This window comes from Chanodichthys erythropterus, chromosome 13, assembly GCF_024489055.1.
Source record: "Chanodichthys erythropterus isolate Z2021 chromosome 13, ASM2448905v1, whole genome shotgun sequence".
In the NCBI taxonomy this organism is placed as follows: domain Eukaryota; kingdom Metazoa; phylum Chordata; class Actinopteri; order Cypriniformes; family Xenocyprididae; genus Chanodichthys; species Chanodichthys erythropterus.
In genome coordinates, this window is record NC_090233.1 from 40,878,501 (window position 1) to 40,900,019 (window position 21,519).

Consider the following 21,519-nt stretch of genomic DNA (forward strand, 5'->3'; position numbering starts at 1 on the left):
TTACCAACCTAAATCGGCAAATGTAACATATACTGTATGCTTTCAGTCGGGACTTGAATGTACCACAGGGGAGCATCTGATATTTTCTGGACGCTGGTTCCAGCTGTGGGTGGCATAATAACTTAATGCTGTCACACCATGTTTGGAGTGAACCCTAGGTATTTTTAGCCAACTCAATCCTAATAATTTAAGAGATTTATTATGTTTATATTCAAGAAGCACATCCGAAATATATTTAGGTCCTAGACCATTGAGCAATAGAGTAAAATATACACCATATGATAACACAGATTACCGTTGATGTATGCTGTCCAAAGGTATTTTAAGTGTCAACCCAATTGCATTTGTTGTAAAAATAGACATGTCTGAAAGTATACTACAGCCTTATCTTTCCCTTCAGACAGCTGCAACCACTTTCACAACTAGATCCAACATTCAGGACCACAATCTCCTTCCATAAAGACCCCCATTCATGGGTTTCTGGCTCTTTTTGCACATTCTTTTTCAGTCTGTGAGGTGTTTCGTCTAAACAGGAGTTAAGCGCACACACGCAAACTCTAGCGAATCACAAACAAACATGCAGACAGCAAAGCCCAAATGAGGTTAATTGGATGTTTTACACATTAGAAGAAAGAATCTGCTGCAAACACGTGTACAGACACATCGTGGGCTCTGTAGGGAAAATGAAGATTTATGCGATTGTTTTCCCTAGTGGGGTCTCATTCCTGCCGCTCCCTTCCTTAATTAACTGTAAGTGAAGAATTTAAGATGATTGCTCAAAGGGGTCCAGTGTCTGCTAACTCGGACAAACCAGCACCATTCACTCTAAATCACATGAAATGTTTAGGACATTTCAGTGCATTAGCCATGAAGGAGTCATTTTATTATTTTTTCTTAGAAAAGTACCTGAACTAAAAAGCCAATTTTTCCACTGATTAACCACTGTTAAACATTGACAATCTGAGGCTTGAATAAGAAATAATGAATTTTAATTCACCATTGAGTTACTGTACATGAGACGTGGATTTGGGTGGGAATTGAACAATATATAACCAAAAGACTACCTGAGTCTGCCATCCATTTTGGCAACAGATCCTGGCGCCAAGCTGTGGATGTAGATCCCGGGAGCACTGTTTTCCAGTGTTAGACAGCAGGCACCAATACCCAGCCCCACACCTGGCTCTAAAACACACACAAAACAACATTGCCAAATTCTTTATTTTCATTTATGCATGATTTCTGAGTCTTATTTCTGGTGTTTATCCTGGTTAAAAGGTATTATAGATATTCTGACATAACAGGTGGGAAAGATTTAATGGTTCCTCGGATAGATCCAAAACCTGTTGAGGTGAAATTACCCACTGAACCTGAAGGAAATCAAGCTGAGTGACTTTAATTTAAAAGACTTATATTTACCTACACACTGCAATAATATAATTCATGTCAGAGAAATATGTGGTGTCCCTGAACTGAATAAGTTAACAAAACTCAAATAATAAGAAAGCCATTTAGAGGGTCTATTTATTAGCATGTTACGAAGAATAAGAGTTTTCATTTTGGCAGGACAGTTTATTTTGGACACATCATGAGCCCTTGATTTAAGCACACATTCATCCTGACGCACAGGTGTGTCTCTACGCTAACAAAAATAATGTTAAAATAATTCCATTTCCTTAAAATAGAAAAAATATTATGTCAATTTCAAATGGCAAGGAGTGTTGCAATAATTCAAAGCTGATAGGAAAATTAGCTAATGTTTTCTTAAGACTTTTTTGGTCAGAACATTAAAATGTAAAAATACAAAATTTACAAAAATGTTATACACACTACCATTCAAAAGTTTCGGGTCAGTAAGATTTTTTACATGTTTTTATAAAATAAAAATAAAAAGTTTTTATAGTAACCGAGGCTGCATTTATTTGATGAAAATTTTTGCTGTGTTTTTAATATTTTGAAATATTACTATAATAACCCTAGTTTCATATATTTTAAAATACCATTTATTCCTCTGATGGCAAAGCTGAATTCAGCATCATTACTCCAGGCTTCAATGTCACATTATCCTTCAGAAATCATTCTAATAAGCAGATTTGCTCTCTAAGAAACATTTATTATTATTATCAATGATGAAAACAGTTGTGCTGCCCGATATTTCTGTGGAAACTGTGATTAATTTTTTTTCAGGATTCTTTGACGAATATAAAGTTCAAAAGAACATAATTTATTTGAAATAAACATCTTTTGTAACGTGATAAATGTCTTCACTGTCACGTTTGATAAATTTAATGCGTCTTTGCTGAACAAAACATTAAATTCTTTCCACAAAGAAAAAAAAAATTCCTACCAACCCCAAATGTTTTAAACTTTTAAAAGATCTCTGCAACTCACAGCACTTATTTTTAGCAAAAGACAAGATTGTACCTTTGTTCAATGTAACCTCCATGATAATGCGATCCTTGGGACCAGGACCCTTACGAGAGTCCCCCTCTTCAAAGCTAGTAGGGACTGGAGTCCCACCACTGGCATTTGAGTTTGGAGAGCTGGATCTGCTGAGCAGTGTTGGCGTGGGACAGGGTGTAAGACTGGGGCTTCTCAGACGGGTTCTCACCGTTAGGGTAACTACCCCCTTCTTCAATTGCTGAAAAGTAGGAAAATGTCATCCATTAATGTTGGATGGGATTAACACCTTAGAATTCCTAGGAATTTCCTTTTTCCAATTATGGAAAAATAATTTAAAAAAATGGGCCTGAAATTAAAGTCTAGAGCTAATTCTTCTCTGAGGATTCATGCACTGCAGCAGGTGTTTCTGAGGGTAACTGAGCAGTTTACCTTGAAGGTCTGAATGGCCTGCTGGTGTGTGAGGCCTTGGAGAGACTCTCCATTCACCTCCAATATCTCATCACCTGAAAGGTGGAGAAAGGAATGTTCACCAGCGAAAAACCTCAAGATAAAAGCCAAAGACAATGAAAATCCTCATGCCATGTGGTTGAGTTCCAACTGCTTTGATGACAATTGTTCCAAGTGCATTGGAGTTACTGTTTCATGATCAGGAGTGTCCATATACCTTCTTTCAGCCTCCCATCTGCTGCAGCTGCTCCATTGGGGAAAATGGTCTTGACGAATATGCCCATCCTCCCCCGGGCTGAATCCTGCCCACCGACAATACTGAAGCCGAGACCCTAGACACATTCAAAGACACATCTCTATGAGCTTGGATTTACAATAGTACAGGTGGTGATGTATCTGGTATATGAAATGGTCCCTGCACAGAGGTTTCATTGTCCACCTCTATATCCCGTTTATTACAATTCAAAATAGAGAGTGGAATCACTCCTAAATAAATAAAGACCAACAAGATCAAAGCAGTTTATATGTAAAATGCTATATATGTGAACCCTCATGGTGACAGCATGCATTGTCCTGGGTGCAGGGCCTCACTCACCTTGCCCTGTCCTTTCATCAGGACAATGTTGGAGATTATGGATGGCTGTGCCAGTCGCCATGGAGATTCCACTTGAACAGTGCTCAGGGAACGGGCCGATTTCTTCACGATTTGATATTCCTGAAGAGGATGATAAAAGAGATTATGAATAAACAATGAGATGATAAAAATAAGCTTTATTTTTATTGTTTAACTGTGAGAAAATAAGCAGCTACCCTCAGTAATTTGTACCTATGAAATGCTTTGTATTGATTTAAACCTTCATAACTTAAAAAATACAGCTAAGTAGCACCATAAAACAAAATAATAACATGATTACATAATAATAAACATGTTTTGACAAAAATGTTAAAAACGGAGTAATGGCGCTAAATTGTATATTTGACCATTGTCCCTGGAAACTGATTTTCTATATTGTTTTTTTTCCCCCTCACATAATTTGTGATATATTTAATGTATTTAATTATATTTTACACAATATCTGATCATCCTATTATGGTTTATTTTGCAAAAATTACATGAAAAATGAAAATGTACATTGTGTAAAAAAATGAAAATGTACTTGTGTAAAGGCAGAGACTACTAAGTATTACTAATATAACAAAAAAATGAAGCTCTGAGGTAAGGTTTAAACTGTTCACACATCTTTCAATTTACTTTCGACAAGCAAAGTAATTAGCACAGCTAAGGGAAACCTTCCACCCAGATGTAAAGAAATGCGTGTTGTATTTGAAGTGGCCGTGACACATAATAATTTTTGTTTTGGGCCATCACAGCACATGGAACTGGAACCATGAACCATAGACTATTCCAAGAATAACAGTTTGAATAAGGCAATAAATCAAAACAAATGAGCTGAATGCTGCAGTGACCTGTCGGACTCCAACTGTATCCAGCTGCTGTGGGAGGGAATGTTTGCGTCCTCCTCGTGCTGGCTTTTCTGCCACGTCACTTCCTGTATCACCATTTTCTACGATAAGCTCATCATCTTCGCCAACAGACTCCAGGCGGCTCCCTCCACCTGATCGTAATGACATCAAGACATTAACTTAAAATGTAAACACATGCTTAAAATTCAGTCATTTATTTTCACAGCGAGTGAAACTGATCTCCATATGTCTGAAAGTCTCTATGCTTATTAACAAGCATAATTAAAAAAAAAAAAATCTATGTGAACAATTTCAGCACACCCTGATCTGGTACCAAAATCTATAATAAAGAAATTAGAATTGGTGGATCCACCCTTGGCCATAATCCAATACATTTTAATCTCATTATAAAATTTCATGCTCAGCAGTGTTGAGACTTGATACAACTGGACATGTTCGACCTTGGGATCTGCTACGGAACTTCATCGGTGTGGGGCTTCGGCAACATCCCTTGGGACCCTCGATCCTGCCACGTTCCTCCATTCTGTCAAGATCTGTAAACTGAAAGACAGGAAGCAGAAGGAATTAAGGAACATGCCTTGAAGAGAGAGAGACAGAAGACACCAGACTGGCTCTGAATGATAAACACTGGAGAAAGCAAATGGAGTAAACATTCCTCTGTTTCCTGTTACATTTCCTCTTAAAATTGTAAGCCATAAAGATTTGATTGTCCTTCACTGTGCAGGACTGTAGGGAATGTTGCACACTCATGCTGGTGAATGCTTTCTTATTTTCACAGAGGGAGATCAAATCTAATGTGTACATGAAAGCCAGTGTATTCATGGAGACTTCTTGGAGGTGTGGAATGGAAATGTGCCATGTGCCCTTGCTTAAGTGATCCAATATAAACCAATGAATGTGCGCACACTAAAGCTTTGCAAAACTAATTTCAATAAATATTAAATTATATTTATTGATTTCTGCTTGTAGTTTCTGCAAAGTTTATAATAATAATAATAATAATAATAATAATAATAATAATAATAATAAATAATTTTCCTACACTACCATTCAAAATTTTGGGATCATTAAGATTTTTAATACTTTTATTACAAGACATTTTACTTTTATCATATAAAGACATTTATAATGTTACAAAAGATTTCCATTTCATATAAATGCTGTACTTTTGGACTTTCTATTCAAAGAAAAAAATGTTTATTTATTTAATAGTTTATTTGATAGGGACAGATACCACCAACATAGATCATTATAACAAAACAATCTGATGTCTGTATCACAGTGTATATAGCCAAAGGCTAATTCGCAACACTAGAAGGGCCTTTAACAATCAAAAACAATAAAATATCTAGAAACCAATTCATACATTAATAAGACTCAAATAATAATACTCTATAACTTCTAAACATACACAATATATTCACAATATTAAAAGTGAGTACAATTCTGATTTATCTTTAACCAAGTCTGAAGTCTGGAAGAAAACATTTTAAAATCAGGAATAGTTTTAATATCAGGTGGCAATAAATTCCAGAGCTTATAGCTTCTAACAGAAAAAGCTGTCCGACCAAAACTAGTCCTGCAGTATGGAATTTTACAATCATGATATGAATTACTTCTCGTAACTCTACTGCTGTTCTGTATCTCCACAAATTTACTTAACGGCTCAGGCGATAAATGATTGATACATTTATACAATAATTTAAAAAAAACTAAAATTAATAAATCCATCAAAACTCATTAAATTATATTTCTTAAGAATAGTACAATGATGATATCGAATTGGTTTCAAATGCATCACAGTTTCCACAAAAATAAATAAATAAATAAATTAAACAACTGTTTTCAACATTGACAATAATAAGAATTGTTTCTTGAGCACCAAATCAGAATGATTTCTGAAGGATCATGTGACACTGAAGACTGGAGCGATGATGCTGAAAATTCAGCTTTGCCATCACAGGAATAAATTATATTTAAAAATATATTAAAATAGAAAACAAGTTTTTTAAAATTGTAATAATATTTCAAAATATTATTTTTTACAGTACAGTGAGTGTGAGACTTTTTCAAAAACATCAAAAGATTTTACCAACCCCCAAACTTTTGAATGGTAGTGCATAATGATGTTGTTGGCAGCCCAACATGTGCAAATGTAATAATAATTTATGCTAATTTTTTTTTAATCAGTGTGAGACGATTGTATCTATCTCTGGTTTTATATGGTAACCACTAACTCTGCTAAATAAGAAGGCATTAGCTTAACTTGTCAAAGCACTTCGCAGTAGAAAAGTCTGGGTCAAATTCAAAAGGTTCTGCATGCTTAAATGATCACTAATAACTATAAACATAAAATGCAATTAAGTCATTATGTAAATTAACTACAATTATATAATCAACTTTACATGTGCAGAGAAGTCTTTGTTAGCTACGATTGCAGATATTTGGCCCAGTTCTGCATAACACTGATATAACGTTGTTTTTGTAATAGATGTCAATGGCATTTTGAAGTCAGAAAACCTCTTGTGTTATTGCACCACTTTATTACTGCACCTTACTTGGCTGTTGTGAAAAAAAAAAAATAACAACAACAACTTCCAACCGCCTGAGCTTTAAGAATGAGCTTCAGGTTATATCACACTGCTCCTGAAACAAGTTTAAACAGCAACATGTAGGGGGAAGATCCACTGCTCTCTTTTCAGGCATGCAGACAGGAAGCCCTTCCCTCCGTTGTCAGAAATGAGATCTGTCTCCTGCATGAACAAGCTAGGCAACGCTGTCGCAGGTGAGCCTGTGGGCTTCCTCAAACCCCACACCTCCGTGCCTCACAGGACACAACGTGACAGTCACAGCTGCGTTCTTCTTCCAGATCCTTCCCTATTTTGTTGAAAATGCTTTTTCCTCCCTCCCTTTGTCTCATCAAAACCACTGAGCCTGACACTTCAGAACAGATCTGGAGACACACCCAACACTGTCAGCACTGGACGCCCACATAATAACAACAACCGCTCATCGCTCTCTTCTGCTATGGCAGGGTGCTGAAAGGGAGTGTGAGAACAGTTTGGACAGGTGTTTGGGTTTGGAAGGGAAGACTGAATGGGGAAAGCAAACATATGGCAAACTGAAAAATTAACTGTCCTAATTACACTCTCCATTTCATTTTCTGCTTAATAACTTAATGATAGGGCTCTTACACTTTTAGGCCAATGAATTTCCATGGCTTTGCCTTTCCCAGGCATTCATTATTATTGAATAAGGATTTTTAAAAACCCATTTATCAAGACTGCACTCACAAAAAGCCATTTCTAGCTGGTGAAATACTTGAAAGCAGGCCATACTGAGGGGAAAATAATGCTGCTGATAACTGATGAATCAAGAGCTATGAGTGAAAGCCATACAGGTGTGAATGCTGCTTAGCTCTAGCACAGTCCTGCAAAAGATGAGCAGTGTATTCAATTCATGGATATTCTATTCGATTTGTCAACTTGTCACTGAAAGTAAAAGAGCCATTTTGTTATTAAACCAAAAAAGCAACGCAGAGTGACTACAACAACACAAAAGTTTGTTTTAGTACGGATGTTGTAGTTTCTGTAATTCCACAATCAGAATTTCCCATGACTTTTTCAAATCTGGAAATCACAATTTTTCCTTTGTGATCCCTATAAAGAACAAACTTAAAAGAAAGCCGCAATGTGTTGCTTCAGAATCATAGGACCTATGAAAAATAACATCTGCAAAGAAAGTTATAATAAAAACAAACATAGCACATGACAGGAAGTCGTTCTGATAAGTACCAGGTCAATAAATCATGGGAAATGAGAACAAAAGCAAAAAAACTATACTGTTTATTCCTCCTTCACTCCTCATAATTCTCTAAGATCTCCCCACTTTGTCATTCATTAGAGACTCAAGACTGAAGGGAGAGAACAGTTCACTGGAGATTAGAGAACACCGGATGAGAGGAAGCTATAGGCTCCTTAAACCTCATCATGTCCCATAAGCCTTTATTTACAAGTGTTCATCTATGCAGCGGCGAAGGGAATCCTATTGAGGTTTAACTAGGCTAAGATGGTCTTTGTCTACCGACACAAAGATTCTCAGTATGGCTGGGCAATATGGACCAAAAAAAAAAAAAAAACATCTCTGTATTTTTCACTTTTTTTCTATTTGGATTAAAAAAAAAAAAAAAAATTCTTCTGTATTTATTTAAAAAAGATTATTTCAAATCCTGCCCATTGTTGTCCAAAAAATATTGTTCATTGAACATTGAAGGCTATGAAAACAAATATAGTCAATGTAACCATGCTATATATTATGTGCAAAAAAAAAGCAGAAGTTAAATTCACTAAACTAAAAATGGAAAAAAAGCACAGATTATATGTTAAATCAATCCATCAATCCATCTACCTACCATCTACAAATCCAACCATCCATCCATCCATCCATCCATCCATCCATCCATCCATCCATCCATCCATCCATCCATCCATCCATCCAATCTATATACCTACCTACCTACCTAGCAACCTACTTACTTATCCATCCTCCCTTCAAGTCATGTACATTTAGTGCCTTAAATGGAACTACGTACTGTATCTGTTACTGTCTTGTTTGCTATTTTTAAGCTTAAACATTGCCACTATGTGTAAATTATTGATAGGCACTAGAAGATCACAAAATAACAAAATATTTCAAAGGTTTCTATTCTACAGTTAAAAAAATCCAAGCTTTACTGCCCCAGATTCATGGCTATGTTCAGCAGGAGCCGTGGAATGCTAATGTAATTAGACAGCAGGCGGGACGGTTGCTCTTTTTCATTTTTTTTATCCCGAAAGCAAGAACGTGTATGCAGTATAGACGCAGTGGGGGGCGGTGGTGAATGACCCACTTTACTCTGCGCCGCAGAACATCTCAACCAAAGCATCACGGGCACTGCTCTCCAAAAGAGCTGCACAAGAGTTTAACCCTAATACACCGAGTTGTGTGGTCCTGTCAGTGTGCCACTGTTAATGGCCGGAATTAGCCGTGTTGTCATCACTGATCAACAAACCAGCGCAACGTCTCATTTTGTATGATTAAACATTAACGCTGTGTGGCATTAGTGATTTGATGCACGCCTGCTTGCGCAGAACAAATGAATAATTTGTTATCTGTGATGAAACAAACAAACGCTGATCCAATGGCTGCTTGGTAAGCAGTGGCACTAATATTTTTCTGGCAAAACAACAGATAAAACCTCAAGAACATAAATGGGGCCCTGGCACACAGATCAAAAAAAGCAAACAGATAAAGCAACTGTGCTGTCCTTAAAAGGAAAAGCTGTATTTTAAATCACAACATGCTGCGGGTATTTCGATTTTGCTGAAAAATATCAGGAAAGTCTTGTTCTTATCAGACAAACATTGGAAGCGCATTCGCTTTTTATCAAACACTTCAATGATGCACCAGTGAAAGTTTAACGCAGAACAACTACACATACTCGCACTAACAGATTACGATAAAGCACTAAACATTTATCCCCAAAGCAAACTTTTAATCATAAACACTCTCTTCTAGCAAAAACAGTCGGTTCTAGCGCGATCTGAGGGCAGCTGAGGCAGCACCAGATGAAAGTGGAAGATAATCAGGCTGATAGGCGGCAAACGTACGTACCAAGTCCTGGGTGGGCAGTGAAAGGCTGCTGGCCCTCACGTCCTCCATGTCCGGCTCCATATTCTCCTTCTCCTCCCCGGGGGAGGGAGAGGCGTCCGGGCCAGAGCACGTGCTCACTAGGTCGGGCAAGCTGGTGGACGGGTACTTGTGGAAGTCCACTTCGGATTCATCCTGGGAAAGGAAGGAAGAGCAGCTAGAGAGAACATGTTGTGTGCCTTTGAGCAGCCTGCGAGTATTTTTAACTTTATCTCGGAAAGCCGAGCGGCGAGCCCATCAGCGCTTCACTCTTCAATTTTTTAGCTGCTACAAGCATCTGCCTGTGACATCTTTATGTGCTTGAACAGCTGACACACTTTATATGAAGAACACATCAAGAACAGCTCATGATTTGCGCGTGAATACACTTGACACACAATTATTGATAGGGTATGAGACCAATTTGTTTACAAACTCAAACTCACCCTGCTGGCCACCACCAGCTGCACGAGTCCAGCAGTAGAGCGCAGGATGGCTACAGCTTCCTGGTGTGAGAGACCAACCAGGGAGTGTCCGTTTATCATTAGTAACTCATCGCCTGCCTTCAGACGGCCATCTCTGAAATTAAAAAAAAGAACCACGGAAAGCATGACCAGGTCATCCCCTTACATGAAAAACAAGCAGCATATACTCCTGATGTCACGGTTCAGCTATTAAAGTGAAATGTTAATTGGATGTTAATGAATGTTAATCAGGAATCGATTGGATCACTACAAGTGGTTTCTATATGACAGGTAGACTGATGCAAATAATGTCAACTTGCTATACTGAAACAATCGCAACAAGTCCAGGAATGTGAATTAAGAAAGTAAATACCTAAATGTATTTGAAGCAAAAAGAATACAGAATATATATCAAACTAATTTTATACTTAACGCCCTTGATGCCCATGTGTCGTGGGACTAGAGCAGGGATTTACTCTTGAAGCTTCAAAACTGTCTAAAATAATTTCTGGATCATCCACATGCAATTTAACTATTTATTTGTCTAGAGGGTTCAATATCTAAATGAAGCAATAGCCATTGTGTTTAGAGTAAAATGAGATCAGATTCATCATGCTTTTATGAAGAAATTTTTTTTTGTTATGACAATGATATCTCACAAAGTAGTGTTAATTTTCTTAATGAATAATTATCACCATTGTTTTCATTAACAACACTTTTTTTTTTTCACTGAAGAAAACAAGACAATAATAATAAATAAAAAACAGTTTTTGATGTACAGTTTCACACACATCCGAAGTGTGCACAAAGAACGCTGCCTCTCTGACAGCATACAAATGATAAATTGAGTTTTCTTTCATTTCTTTTTGCGCTTAAAATGACACATACAAAAATGTATCAAACTGCCCATTTTGGCGAGTATTCATTTAAACAGAGTCGGTTATGTCTTAAGTGAAAGTAAATGGTTATAGAGAATAGAGAAAATCGGATGTGAATCATTGGAGCCATGCATTAGTTCATAAAGTGACAGTACAGTAGCCTAATAACAGCCTGCTGCTGTCCTTAAAGGTGCTGTAAGTATTATTTGAACAACGCTGTTGAACACTATTGATATTTGAAATCAATCCAAACAAACCCGAGGTCTTTTCATTGCTCCACCTCCAAAACTCTCACTCCAATCCTAACCACCCTGCTCAGAGTCGGTCTCGAACCCCGGCCCGATTGCTGCTGGTAAGCGAGGCGAATGCACTGACAATGACGTCAAACACCACATTCTCTAGCGGTCGTCAGTGTGCAGCAATTTAACTGCAAAACTCTCACTGTTACACACACAATGCGAGTGGATGTGTTTATCACAGCTGACGCGCAAAAAAATGCTTCACGAAAAATAAAGCGCAGTTGATGAATGAACGACAAGGAAGCACAAAAAATGAACTTACAGTACACAAGAGTACATACAAAGTATTCGTTGTTAGTCGCCAACAGCACAGCAGCTCCAGACAAACAAAACCCAGAGTTACTCACATGAGTAGTGGGTTGAAAGCAGCCTCCACGTCTGTTTTCAGGCCTTCCCACTTAGCTCTCTCCAGCGCTGGAAAGCTTTTCTAATATAAACACGGGTCCTAAAGCGCTAGCCCAGGCATAAACCTTCATTCCAGTGATATTCTTTTGAGCTCTTTTTTTTCTTATTTTCAAATCTCCCTCTTGCTCGTTCTCTCTTCTAGACCGTCATAAGCCCCCTAACGCTGATTGGTTAATACGTTTGTTGTTGGTATCGGCCCGACTAACTTCCAAACAGTGTTTTTGAAATACTACTGAGTCCCCCTTTAATGTTAACTCAAACAACAAAAGAAAAAGAGAAAATCACTCACTGCTCTTGACTGAGTAACTTTAGTAGCTTTAATAAAGATTTATACAAGGAAGAATATGCACTATTTTACATTTGATTACTTTATTCAATTTATTTATTCAAAATATTTCTTACCTGAATACTACCTGCCAAACTATGTTTTAGTTGACTAAAACTAGACTAAGACAATCCAGATGACTAAAATATGACTTAAACTAAATTTCATTTTAGTAAAAAGATTATGACTAAAACTAAATAAAAATGAACACTGCTACAAAAGACATTTCTGTCTCTGCTACATTCTTCCAGTTCCAAATGTCCTCAGACAGTTTGGATCCTTCCAGCCTGACCACTCAACTTCATTACAGATGAACAGTGTGCAGTGAAGAGAGAAAGATTCAAAATCTGAAAGCCTCTCACTGGTCAAAATCCTCAGGGCTTCAGTCACAGATGAAGGAATCTGAGGTTATCTCAGTGTTAGCCGTTACATAAGAGCAGGAAACTTCATGACTACCCACATCATGCTGCACTGATGGCCCTGAAACTGACCACCTCTTGCGCCACACTAAAAAAAGCAAGATTTGGAAAGCAGCCAGTTTAACCAATATGCATGATTCATGTCTATAGGTTTCTCAGAAATGGCCCACATTAAAACTGTGTGGGAGAAAATGTAGGATTGTTAAATTATAACAATAAACCCTTGTGCTGGTCATACCAATAGCCTGCTCTGACTGTAGGCGCTGTGGGGGAGCTGCCTATGTATTTTACAACAGATCTGCAACATCTCATGAATTTGTATATCCTGTAATCAATTAATGTTTTCGGGTCCCAAGGCAAAGCCACAAGGGCTCATTTTCCCTGAACACATCTATTTAACTTAGCACATCTTCTAGAGGGAGCAATTCAAATTCTTTGAGGCAATAAGGGTTAATTTCAGCTTTTGGCTCATTACCATCAGGTTGTTGTGCTTTCTTTAAACTTTGCCAAAGTGTGCATTAATGAATCACAAAGGGAAGCAAGTCAGCAAATTCTCCAACATGTTACATCTTAAAATACACAGTTTAAGGGCCAATGCACATGTAGAAGGGGAGGGAAAGATTTCTGCAGTATTAAAAAATAAGACCCTGCAATTGTTATTGTGTGTTTGTATAAAATAAAGGGAAATATCATGTTAGAATCCTATGCTGACTCTGTCTAGCTTTGCAAAATGACAGCTATTTGCTTAAATATACTGGTACCGCAAATCACTCGAGGTGGAAATCACCAACAGGGACATCTTGCAATTAGTATTTTTGAGGGGAGCACATTTGAGGGTGGCAACAGAACTGTTTTGAGTTTTATGTGGAAAAAAACAACCCCCAAATAAAAATAACTATTCTTATTTATAATAAAACTTTACTTTTATTATAGTAATAAATTATCCCCCTTTCTCTCTCCCACTTTGCTTCCTGTCTGCTTACTGTCCTATAATAATAAAAAGGCAAAAAACAGCAAAAATAAATCATTAAAAAAAGAATATTAGGCATTTAACTCCTGCATAGATTCAGTCTTCCACGTGTTCTGTAGCTTTCAGAAACAAACTAATTTAAAGCTTATAAGCACTGACACTGCAAGGCCTATCTCGGCGTTCGAGGCCATTTTGTAAATTGGCGGCTATTCTTTGAAGTCCTTCACACCTTGCGTACACAGAGTTCGGTCAATCAGTAAAAGTCATTTCAACAGAAGGCAAAAAAAATTATATTTAGTAAAATTTTGAACAAATTCCCCCAATCACACGAAAACTCGATGGTTCTGCACAAATCTCCAAGGCTGTGTGACATATTTTAGCTAAAAAAACTAATAAATACACCAAAAGATGAAAACTTTAAGGCACTATTCATTTTTCTACGATTAGAGCAATGTGTAGTAGAATGTTGGATATCAATAAAACACGTCTTATTTAGGATTACTGCCACTTCCATGGACAGTACTTTTGGTAGTACTTATCTGAATTTAAATGTCAGAAGCATCAAAAATAACATATATGGTTGAAAACACTGAACAGTTGTGATATATGATGAGCACCGAGCGGGTCCGTCTCTGGCTCAGCTCCAGCGCCAACACAGATTTGAATTTAGCAGCTGAGAACATGATGCACCGAATGTTTTAATCACACGTGTGATCTACTCTTCAAAGGGTTAATTATTAAAATGTAAAAATATAATTTTTTTGTCTTTTGGAAGCTGCGTTCAAATCCATTTGGCTTAAAAATCTGGTCATGACACCTCTGATCACCGGGGAGTCAGCGATATGGCATTTCACTGATGTCTGGGTTATTATATGATAATATCCAAATTTTTTGGTTTAGTGTATATTTATTCAAAATTCTCATTTTCCCCCTTTAATCTGCACTGGAAAAAAAATGTAAAAAAATAAAATAAAATAAAATAAATAAAATAAATCTAAACCACAGACATCAGTTTATTTGCCAATACTGTTAAATTATCATTATTACTGACATGATACCAACATTTAATTTTAATTTAACAGTGTCTGTAAATAGAGTATTTTATTGTGCATGCTCATTTTACTTGTTTTTACATTTAGATTACATTTGTCATCATCTAAAGTTTACAATATTAATCATAAAAAAACACCAATAAGTTAATAACACCATTAATAATTCATCTGCAAATTTTCCGTTATGGACCATATCATGAAATTAATTATCAGTTTATTGTATTGGCCAGAGTTTTAATATTAGCACACCCCTAATATTTTCATTTACTCTGTATTTTGGATTAGGGTTAGTTGGGACTTTGTTTTAGTAAAACAACAATCAAGTGTACATTGACTTAATACATTGTACTTTGACAAAAACCATTCATATAAATAATATAACTAAAAGTGATGATTCTTTGGGCATGTGAATATCACAGTATTGTGATGTAAAAATGACGCAATACTTGAAATAAAGAAATATTTTTCACTACCCCTACTCATTGGTAAATTAGACATAATGTGGACATAATGTCAACAGGACAGCAAAATCAGAAATCTTTCCAAACACTAGTAATACAGAGCACTACGATTACAACTACTGAATCTTCTGATACCTTGTGAACTGGTCATTATCGTACAATTGGCAGCGTGACTGGATATTTTCTGTGCAACCATATAAGGGTGTCACAATGGCTTTGAAGATTAATGAGTATCACAGAGGGCACTCAAGACTCGCTGAAACTTGCATATGTATGAGATGTTGATTGAGCAGTATCACCACGGCACCTACTGTTGCCACGGCAGCAACTGAAAACCTTTGCTAATGAAAGCCGTTTACCTCTGTGCAGCTCCTCCCTCCTCCACATGGGCCACGATGATACCGTGAGGAGAGCGTTTGGACCCTCGCCCGCCCGTGATCTGGATACCCAGTCCGTCTTGACCCTTCACCATGTGCATCTTCCAGATCCGGCTGCCCTCACAGGGCTGTAGATAAGAAGAGGGGGGGATATTTATATGTATGCTGGAACAATCAGGAATGTGCTTTATTATATAACACTAGATATACCAAAACTCCTGCAGCAGCTGTTTTGTGGTTTTAACTTACGTTACAGTTCCCAAACTGTTACCCATTTTATGCTGCATTTCATGCAAAAAATAAATAATAATCTTTGAACAGACTGTTCAGCAAATTAAGAAACATTATTTATAAAATTTCAGTAAATATATAGCCTATTTCTCTCAAATAAGAAAAAAAGGTTTGGTAGAGGTAAATGGAAGAACTGAACTGATGCATTTTCCATGGTTTTTTTTTTTGTTTGTTTTTTTTTAATCCAGGCTTATTTCCTCCTTTGGAAAGGGCATAAATCAGAAGAAGGGAAACTTTAAGAGCACCTGTTTTTGAGAGTTTCATAAGCCTCTTCTCTCACTGTGTGAGATGCACTTCAACAATTACTTATATATTACCGTTAATATATATTACACTTATATAATACCATTAATGCTTTCATCGTTCTGTCAGACAAAAATTAAATTGGGTTCAATTCAAGTTCATCAAATAATAGAACAGACATTTTAAATGTCAAAGTTTTGGACTATTATAAAATATATTTATAATAGACTGTGCACTTTGTTCTCACATCTTGTCTATTCTTGCATTCACTTTTTGTGATTTTTTTTTTTTTGCCTATTATGATAGCTAAGCATTCAACTAAAAAAAAAATATTATTCTCTGCTTTTGAATGAAAATCTAAATAAATAACAGGCTTTGTTATGAGGTTAAATGAACCTGATCCTGTTTCTCATAAGAAAAACAGACATCTTCCTAACTGTACTTCATACATGTGCAATATGGTTTAAAAGTCCATTACATACAATAATGTCATGACATTCAGAGTCCTTTTTTTTCAGTCAGGCTTCAAATGCATGAATTCATTTCAGCCACTGAGCCATTTATAGCTATTGTGCTTGGCATCAAAGCTTTTCTAACAGTAACGCTAACACAGAAGCCCATGCATTTCCAAAAAACATTTTAAAGACGGATCTTGAAATCAGCCTAAAAAAAAAAAAAAAATCTTACATAACCTTTCATATTGTTAATTCTGTCAAAAGAGTTGTAATTTTGTAATTCAAAGCTCTGTTTTATGTCTGTATGTAAAGTTAAAAGAAAACCTTGTTTTTTTTTTTCAAATGTTAAAATAATTTATTCTATCAACAGAAACAAATGGTCAACATCAGGGCTTGCCAAAGAGGCAGAGTACATAGTGAAACACAAGTGAAGATGTTCACAAGTTGGAAAATTAAAAAAAAAAAATGGAAGGGGGGATTCTTCACAGATATCACACTTGCTAAAATGTACTTTTTAGGTATTAGCTAAATATACACCATACACAAGCCTCGAGTTTTTAATTCTTTAATTAAGCAAGAATGCATTCAATTGATCAAAGTGACAGTAAAGACTACATTGTTGCAAATTATTTCTATTTCAAAGAAATGGTGTTCTTTTGAGCTTTCTATTCACCAAAGAATCCTGAAAAAAATGCCATGGTTTCCATTAAAATATTACACAGCATGACTGTTTTCAACATTGATAATAATAAGAAAATGTTTAAGCACAATGTGACACTGAAGACCGGAGTAATGAGGCTTTGCCATCACAGGAATAAATTACATTTTAAAATATATTAAAATAGAAAACCGTTCTTTTAGATTGTAATAATATTTCACAATATTACTGTTTATTTTAATCAAATAAATGCAGGCTTGATGAGCATAAGAGACTTCTTTTAAGAACATAAAAAGAATCCTACTGACCCAACACTCAGAGGTGTAAAGAGTACCTGAAAACCATACTTGAATAAAAATACAGATACCTTACAGCGAAAACAACTCCATTACAAGTCACCAATTCCAATACGACTTGAGTAAAAGTCTTAAAGTATCTGATTTTAACAGAACTTAAGCATTTTACTTGTGCTGAATGTAGGCTCAAAGATGCACTAGTCCTCAACACCTAAGAGACATGCCAGTGAAGATAAGAAACAACTGATTTGTAAGATTAGAAATCATGTTTATTTTCTAAAATCAAAATAAAACTGAACAACTCAATATTGCAATAAATCAAAGTCGACACAACAGCCTTTTAAACGTCTACAAACTCTCAGCTAAGCTCAAGTGCACAAAAGGCCAATATCCTTTAAAAAAGGTGTCATCAATATAGCAGATAAATAAAATAATGTTAATTAAAATTAGTCAAAGTCTACTTGCACTGGATGTGCAAAACGCACAAGATATAGTACCTTAAATGCCCTTAGATGGCGATATCGCTTTTTTGTATCAGAAACAAACTGCTGCAGAAAAAGTTAGGTGCCATGCAAAATGTAATATGTAATTGCATTACTCATCACAAATGTATTGGAGTAAAAAGTACATTTACTTGTTCAAAAACGTAGTCAAGTAAAGAGTAAAAGTTGCTAATATATCTTTGATACTCAGTACAACTACAAAGTAGCCAAAAAAATACTTTGGCAGTACAGTAACTAATTACATTTACTCAAATACTTTACACCACTGCCAAAACTTTTGAACAGTAGTGTGTGTATGTTTGATTAACCTGAGAAACCTGCATTATTTTTGCAATTCTGCTTGGTGCCTCTTGTGGCGCAGATGCACACTTCACCTTTAACACATGACAGTTGGGTTAGCACACACCTCTGAACTACAAACATGCTGCCACTTGTTCACATTTCCTTTGAAATCCGTCTAGAAGAGGGGCATGTTCTCAAGGAAAGCCTGTCGGCGGGATGAATCACCGACACGGGATATCTCACTGAGATGGTCTGCTGCCTCTCTTCTGACTTTCTCACGCTTTTCCTGTTCACTGTCAAAATAAGCTTACACATCCTCCCTCTGACATGTTCCTACGCAACATGCTTGCATAGACACATTAATGCTACCAATTACTCTCATGGTAATCTCACTGTATGTCTAGGAAATTTATTTTTTATCACATTTTGGAAACGTGTATTTGAGAGGAAACAAGTCCATAAACTGTAATTAATGTTACACATAGGTTATGTTTCCTGTTAACTGGGTTGTAAAGTCAGTCATAACTGATTAGTCATCAGTGTGTATACAACTACAAAGATTAAAACACTATGAATTGTTCTTTGATATTGTGGTTGGTGAGGTGCAACATAATGGTGACATACACATTCTGGTTGAGATATTACATTGCTCCAAGGTAATGTGACTAATTTCAGTGGCTCAATGTGTTATTGTCAACTACAAAATGATTTTGATTTGCTTGTAAAACTGCCATTATGTGACATGACTCTAACCATTTAGATAATCCACTGAAAAAATAATGATAAAAATGTGCAGATTTTCTCTTAAAAAAGCTATTTCTGCCTAAATTGACCCTAAAAATCAACTTTTGTTTAGGTAGACTAATGCAGTCTGGTTGATTTATTCATATAAAATTATCCACCTTATTCCTGACGAGCCTACTGCGTTTTGAATTATGGGTGGCACTTCTGGTTTGGGGACCTTCCATTCAAAAAGACTTAAATAATTTAAAATCATAAGGTTGCCCTATAAATAAAGCTTCTCCGTCAGTTTGACTGAATGAGCTATCAATTTTCCTTCTTGTTTTATTTTCAGACATCATGAGAATAACGTAACGCTTGGTATTTTAACGTGACAAGTTATAACAAGAATATCTATGGCAAGAGCTCTTTTCAGTAGCTGCTTTTCCTAATGACTATTTTCTTTTTTCCATTTGCATTCTGTTGTAATAGTATGAAAAACAACAACATATCACATTTGTGGACTGTTCTCCCAATTTAATTTACTATATATCCCATTAATAATTCATTGGAATGCACAAAGAATCTCTTGTTTTTCTCCTCAAATCCTCTCTTTCCAGATGTTTTCACAGATAAATACAATTTATTATCTGCAAAAGTGATGGAAATCACTTTGAAATAGTATCACACACTGCTGAAGTTAAAGCAACATTGTGTAACTTTTTTGGTTGAAAACTGACAATATTTATGTAATTAGCAAACACATCATGAATCCATTTTCCAAACAGTGGTACACCTATAATAAGTGTTTATATTTGGACTATTTCAGACTGGTCATGTTGGCACCGCTGCAGAGTAGCAGAGTACCTGCAAGACTAGTCATAGACATAAATAGAGAAAAGTAGCTCCGGCTACAATGTTCTCCCACAAGACGCATGCAGTCGCTAGAGTGCCAAAAGTTCCATGGTGTTGCTTTAATGAACATTTTTGATTAAGGCAACGTATGTTACACAATACAGATATATATTACTACAGTGATATTTAACCCATCCGTTATTGCTGTGGAAAGAATCACACTTTTGGGGTTATTCATGGTCTGTTGAAAGTACCTTGTTGATGCTTTTACACTTCTAAATGTCCACTTAATGTTCGATGGTTGAAGGGTGAGCAGAATAATGTCATCTCACATGTCAAAAAACACATTATTGGGTTTTTGGAAGTTACACCCACAATTCTTGCAAAGCTTAATGGGGGGTGGGAATAAGGTGGATATTTTTTTACATTAATAATAAGGATGCACTGATATTTAAATTCTGGCAAAATACTGATTTATGGCCATTAATAAAATTATTGTACCATTTTGTCAAAATAAATTAAAAATAAAAACACTAAGAACTAAAATCAAGATTTAATTTTTAAAAGATTTTTTAAAGATTAAGAAAGGTACATTTTGAACATAAAAATACCAGAAATGAGAATTCACAGTAATATACATCTAATAACAACCAATACCAATAAATAAATAATAATACAAAAAAACACTATAATAATCTGCCTAAAACCAATATGGTACTAATATACTGTGCATCCCTATTAAAAATATAACCCAACTCAAGCCCTTCAAAGAGCGTGTATTTGCTAAATCTGTGTGTGGGAAAACTTTTTTTTTTTAAATTTCATTTTAAATGGAAGTTAAGGACAGTTATACAATTAAGCATATGGATTCAGTCTGGTGTCCTTTCAAGTGGCTTTCCGAAAATTGCTTGTTGCAGAATCTCATGGAACCCGCACCTTGTCGGTCTTTGAAAGCCTGTGTGATTGATTCAAAATCAGACACATACAGCTTTTTGGCATGATCGCTCAAGCAGTTCTTCCAACCACTGGCACATGGATACATCTAGAAGAACGCTTATGGTTATTTTGAGTGAGCCACTCAGTTTAAGGTCACAAGACTTACATGCTCCAAGGAACACTAGCAGTCCCAACGGAGAATCAAATCGGAAACATGTGCAGTTAGCCGCACTGTGGGGTCCAAACTTCTAATTACATGATGAGCATCAACCAACCACTCATTCATCCTCAAAGCAAAGTCAATGGCAAATGTTTGAATTTGTGCACTTAAAGGGCGTTTCCAAAGATTTTAAAGTGCCCTCTTTTCTGTTTGTTTGCTTGTTTATTTATCACATTTTATGCTGACGTTTTATGGCCATAAATGTGTTTAACAACTTATTTAGTTATATATTTTAATGTAATTTTTTAATATAACATTAGTATTTGTAATATTTCTATATTATTTAAAGGTGCCCTTGATTCAAAAATTGAATTTATATTGGCATAGTTAAATAACAAGAGTTCAGTACATGGAAAAGACATACAGTGAGTCTCAAACCCCATTGTTTCCTCCTTCTTATATAAATCTCAT

General features: G+C 35.9%; 1 protein-coding gene across 1 annotated transcript in view; it reads right to left on the minus strand.

Moving 5' to 3' along the window:
* The window catches only part of pdzd2 (PDZ domain containing 2), a 47,973-nt gene that overhangs the window by 11,996 nt on the left and 14,458 nt on the right, over positions 1-21,519 (minus strand). The window contains exons 3-12 of the mRNA XM_067408062.1: positions 15,632-15,777; positions 10,446-10,578; positions 9,985-10,155; positions 4,773-4,872; positions 4,315-4,463; positions 3,443-3,562; positions 3,065-3,179; positions 2,830-2,903; positions 2,422-2,638; positions 1,065-1,182 (exon numbers count right to left, since the gene is read on the minus strand). Of these exons, the coding sequence (XP_067264163.1) occupies positions 1,065-1,182; positions 2,422-2,638; positions 2,830-2,903; positions 3,065-3,179; positions 3,443-3,562; positions 4,315-4,463; positions 4,773-4,872; positions 9,985-10,155; positions 10,446-10,578; positions 15,632-15,777 (1,343 nt within the window). The remainder of the gene's footprint in view (positions 1-1,064; positions 1,183-2,421; positions 2,639-2,829; positions 2,904-3,064; positions 3,180-3,442; positions 3,563-4,314; positions 4,464-4,772; positions 4,873-9,984; positions 10,156-10,445; positions 10,579-15,631; positions 15,778-21,519) is intronic.